Genomic DNA, 5,465 nt, shown 5'->3' on the forward strand with positions numbered 1-5,465 from the left:
GCTGAGCCCTTGAGGGCTTTGTAAGGAACCTGTGTATAGTTCTGTTAGGAGCTGCTAGGGATTATAACTTTGGTTAGACCGATATAGATCAGGAAACTTGCCTGAAGCACAAATAAAATTTAAGGAGGGAATATAAGACCATCTGAATTTTGACTCAAAGCAACTCCCTGCAGCATGAAACCTGCAAGAAATAAAAATGAGGAACAAGCTAAAAGAAAATTTAACAGGCCAGAGGCAGTCTAAGGATACATATTTAAGATGTGCAAAGGGTCTAAAATAGGATAGAAAGGGGCCCTGGGAAGGAAACGGGGCGGTTTGCCTTCCTGGGCAGTGACCCATCCCATCTGTGGGGCATCTCTCTCTTGGGCCTGCTTGCCTCCTTTGGCACTGGCCCATTCGGTCTGAGAAATTTGTCTGTCTCCCTCAGTAAACCTGTGTTCATCTTGTCTCCTTGTCCTTCAATTCTTTGTTGTGATGGGGAGATGTGGACCTCAGTTTTCTCAACCTAACAGTTCCAACACTAACCAGCTATTGTTTTCCTAGGTGACAACCTACCCCGACTGATAGGACATTATGAACCGTAGAGACTGTAGCAGTCAGTGTAACTTGTAATCTCCAGCAACAGTGAGGTTCAGGTTTCAGCAAGGACTCAGAGACTCCAAAGTGTTGGAGTTAGATGAGTCCTTAAAGCAGGTATGATGGGAAACCAAGCGAATGGCATAGTGGTTCCATCCCATGTAGTCGACCATGGTTCAAGTCCTTGACCTGGCAGCTTAACACTCAGGCCAGGCGCATGTATGTGTGCACCCAAATCCTAAAAGAAGAATGGAGGAGAAGGTATTGAGACATGGCCATCCTCCCCTGGGGGTGATTTCTCTTTCTGTCTATCTCTCCAACAACCATATAGCAAAAAAATTTCTTTAAAAAAAAAAAAAAAAGGCAGCTATAATGGAATTTGAGTGTGGTTAAATTAGTCTCCTAGAGATTTATTAAAATCAGGTTCCTGGGCCTAACCCTAGAGAGTTGTGACTTGCTAGGCCCAAGATGGGGCTTATTTAACAAGCTTCCCATGAAATTCTGATAGAGAGAGCCCAGCACTAATTCTCAAAGAGCACTGCCTTAAGTACTATCTAGGCAGGAGCATCTCAACCATTTTTCTAATTAGTATCTCATTCCCATTAAGGAAAAAAATATATATACCTTCCATCAATGGGATGATTCATTGTAATATTGTAACTAGTTCTTTAAAGGATACACACAAACATTGCTGGATTGGTTTGTTCTACAGCAAAAGAAATCTGTTTTAGATCATTAACTTTTTTCTCTAAAAAGGAAGTACTCTATTGATACTAGTCAGGTTATAGTGGAATGCTTTTTGTCTTTGGGCATTTACAAAGCAAAAGTAAAGTTTAATATTACACTTAATATAGCCATTGTTGGGACCAGCAGCTAGCATAATGGCTATGTCACTGGACTCCCACGTAGTCGACCGCGGTTCGAGTCCCGAACCCGGTGGCTTAAACTCACGCCAGGCACATGTGCGTGTGTGCCCAAGATCCCGAGAGGAGAATGGAGGAGAAGGGATTGCGGCGTGGCCATCCCCCCCCAGGGGGTGATTTCTCGCTTTCTGTCTCTGTCTCTCTCAGTCTGTCTGGCGAGCACATGCGCCCTATAGCAAAAAGCTCTCCAAAAATATATAAATATAGGGAACCAGCAGTTAGCGTAATGGCTATGTCGCTGGACTCCCACATAGTCGACTGCGGTTCGTGTCCCGGACCCGGTGGCTTAAAGCTCACGCCAGGCGCGTGTGCGTGCGTGCCCAAGATCCCGAGAGGAGAATGGAGGAGAAGGGATTGCGGCGCGGCCATCCCCCCCCCAGGGGGGGATTTCTCGCTTTCTGTCTCTGTCTCTCTCAGTCTGTCTGGCGAGCACATGCGCCCTATAGCAAAAACCTCTCAAAAAAAAAAAATATATATATATATAGCCATTGTTTCTATGAATATGGTGATCACTTGGTAAATGTGTGTTGAAGTTTCAGGGTTATAAAATACCATAATACTGACTCTTTGCTTGGAGGAAATGAACATAAGAAAGTTACAACCCCCTGTTTTTTGTCATGTTCTTATTGTACACACTGTCTTGGCAAACTTGGCCAAGTTGCAAATAATAGTAAACACAAATAATTACTTTTAACATACAGGAAAATAAGTAGCCTGATAGTAAGTTGGAGAATCCACCCTTGAATGGAAAATTTTGAATGTTTGCTTACTTTATTAAAGGTTATTGTCTTCCCTAAAATAGCATCATATAGCTGCTCCTGAAAAACCTGTTTCCAATATGACCATGAGCTGAATCCTGGACGCCCCCAAACTTGAGGGCAGATTACACTCAGAATACTGAGTCTTGTTAAAAACATTGAATACCAGTGATTTTTTAGTGTGCTTTCATCTCGACTTTTTTTTTTTTTTTTTTTTTTTTTCAAGTTTGTTTTGTATCATAACTTTCAACTCTTTTAATGCAAGTAATTGTATATTTAATAGTTATTATATATTACATTTATAGGATTAAAAGGCATTTTGCAGGGTCAGCAGGTGGTATAATGACTAAGGTGCTAGACTCCCACATGACAATGCAAGTAATTGTATATTTAATAGTTATTATATATTACATTTATAGGATTAAAAGGCATTTTGCAGGGTCAGCAGGTGGTATAATGACTAAGGTGCTAGACTCCCACATGACCAACTGCCGTTTGAGTCCTGGACCCAGTGGTTTGAAAATCACACCAGGACCATGTGCATATGTCCTCAAAATCCTGAGAAAAGAATGGAGAAGAAGGGGTTGCAGTGTGGCCATCTCCCACGGGGTGATTTCTCACTTTACCCCTCACTATCTTTGTCTGTCTCCAGCGAGTGTACATACCATATGGCAAAAACATTAAAAAAAAAAAAAGAAAAAAAAAAAGGCAGTTTACTGAACCTCTTTATAGAGAAATCTTGTTGGGTTTTTAGGATCATCATTTTTATTATTTGTGTATTTTGGCATTTTATTTTACTTTTTTAATTATTTAATTTTATTTATTGTCATTATTTAATTTTATCTTTTTGGAGTTGACCAGAGAGAAGGAAAGTAAGAAAGCAAACTGCCAGGTCTGGGACTTGAACCATGGTCAGCCATGTGGGAGTCCAGCTACCTTAACCATCACATCACATGCCAGCCCCAAGCATATTATTTTATTTTATATGTCTCTTTCCGTCATCATCTCATCTGTTGCATTTTTGGGTTTTTTTTTTTTGTTAGGTGTACCTGAAGGAAATCTTGAGAGAAATTGGTATTCAGAATGTAAAAGGCATCCACAAGAACACATGGGAGCTGAAGCCAGAGTACAGACATTATCAAGGAGAAGAAAAGAGTGACTAAGAAGACTCCGACCCGGCATGCCGCTGGAACAACTGCAGGGTGGTGCTCAGCGCATGGCAGTGCCCTGGAAGGCTGGGCACCGTGTGCTCATGGGGTAAAATGACCGCTACGTTCACTTCTCTCTGTAAATTTTTTAAACCTATGATGCTTGTAAAGTTTCTTAAGTGTTTTTGAGGAGAAAGAAAAATTTATTTATAGACTTAATTTGTATTAAACCAGATTATTCATGATGGGAATAAGGATTGGAGGATTAAGAAGGGTTTTCTTAAAAATTAACTTTTAAAATGTAAAATTAGGACATATTTTCTAAATGAGGACTATCTGCCCTTGCTGTATATCTGAGAAGCCGAGGTGCTGCAGACCCAAAGTGAAGGGTGTAAAGAAAAGAACAGTCAACTACAGAAACTCTCAAGAGGAATAAAAAGCCAGTTTCTCACACTGAATCCGTCAAAGCCTAAAACTGTCCTTTTCTTTAACAAGCGATCACGTTTCACATTCTGATACACTTTAATAAAAGGAGAGCATGGAAGTTTGTGGTGGGAGTCAGTTTTCCTCATCAGCTTGTTTTACCCTAGTGATGTTGATATGAGAAATGGACAGGGACCAGCAGTTAGCGTAATGGCTATCTTGCTGGACTCCCATGTAGTTGACCATGGTTCGAGTCCCTGACCCGATGGCTTAAACTCATGCTGGGTGTGTGTGCGTGCGTGCCCAAGATCCCCAGAGGAGAATGGAAGAGAAGGGATTGCAGTGTGGCCATCCTCCCTGGGAGGTGATTTCTCACTTTCTGTCTCTGTCTCTGTCTTTCTGGCGAGTGCACACGCCCTATAGCGAAAACCTCTCCAAAAAAAATAAAAGAAATGGACAAAATCATGTGACTCCCCCAACCAAATCATGAACTTCTTAAAGATTGGCTTTGCCCCCAGAATTTTCCTGCCCACTCGAAAGGCGTGTATTGATCATCTGATAAATGGTATTGACAAAGAAGGGCTGTAGGAGGTGACTCTGGCGGAAGAGGTTAATGTCAATTCCTGGGACATGAAAATGCTTCTTTATTGGGGCTGGCAAGTGGAGTGGTGGTTACAGGTACTCGATTCCCCACATGGCCTACTGCAGTTCGAGTCCTGGACCTGGCGGCTTGTGTTCTTGCTTTCCCTTTCTGTCTGTGTCTCTCTGGTCAAAATAATAATGACAAATGGAATTAAATAAATAAATTAACTCTTGGGGAGGGAAAAGAAAGAAAGAAAATGCTTATTTATTTATTTATTTCATCTCTTGGGGGGGAAAAGAAAATGCTTATTTATTTATTTATTTCATGGGAGAGGAGAGAGGTACCCTGGACAGAGTCTCGCCACGACATAACCCTCCCCTAGTCCATGTGGCTTCAGTATCATGCAGTAGTGCTTGAGCCCCTGTGCCACTGTGTGTGGGCCTCTCTCTCTCTCTCTCTCTTTTTTAAAGAGGTTTTTGCCATACGGAATGGGAAAAGAAAATGCTTATTTATTTATTTATTTCATGGGAGAGGAGAGAGGTACCCTGGACAGAGTCTCGCCACGACATAACCCTCCCCTAGTCCATGTGGCTTCAGTATCATGCAGTAGTGCTTGAGCCCCTGTGCCACTGTGTGTGGGCCTCTCTCTCTCTCTCTCTCTTTTTTAAAGAGGTTTTTGCCATACGGAATATGCACTTGCTGGATAGAGACAGAGACAGTGAGGGAGAAGTGAGAAATCACCCCCCGGGGGATGGCCATGCCACAGTCCCCTCTCTGTTCTTCTCCTAGGATCTTGGGCACGCATGTACATGTACCCAGCCTGATTTTCAAGCCCTCAGGTCCAGGACTCAAACTGCAGTCGGCCATGTGTGAGTTCAGCAATGTAACCAGTATACCATCTACTGGCCCCTGGGTCTCTCTTTAATAAAAGAAGTATGAGCTGGATTCATGGTGTGGTGGTGAAGGAAGCCATATTCCTCATGGCAACTGTGCAGTTCAGGTCTTGGACCTGGAGTAAAAACGTTCCAGGTACATGAGCGTGCATGCCCAAAAT

The 5,465-nt window shown here is 42.4% G+C and overlaps 1 protein-coding gene across 1 annotated transcript in view; it reads left to right on the forward strand.

The window, feature by feature from the left end:
* GTF2F2 (general transcription factor IIF subunit 2) overlaps positions 1 to 3,949 on the forward strand; it is a 197,642-nt gene extending 193,693 nt beyond the window's left edge. Inside the window, exon 8 of the mRNA XM_006166506.3 lies at positions 3,301 to 3,949. Coding sequence (XP_006166568.1) covers positions 3,301 to 3,420 — 120 coding nt within the window. The 3' untranslated portion in view covers positions 3,421 to 3,949. The remainder of the gene's footprint in view (positions 1 to 3,300) is intronic.
* Positions 3,950 to 5,465: the final 1,516 nt, after the last annotated feature.

Source organism: Tupaia chinensis, unplaced genomic scaffold (genome assembly GCF_000334495.1).
Source record: "Tupaia chinensis unplaced genomic scaffold, TupChi_1.0 Scaffold144262_1, whole genome shotgun sequence".
Lineage (NCBI taxonomy): Eukaryota > Metazoa > Chordata > Mammalia > Scandentia > Tupaiidae > Tupaia > Tupaia belangeri.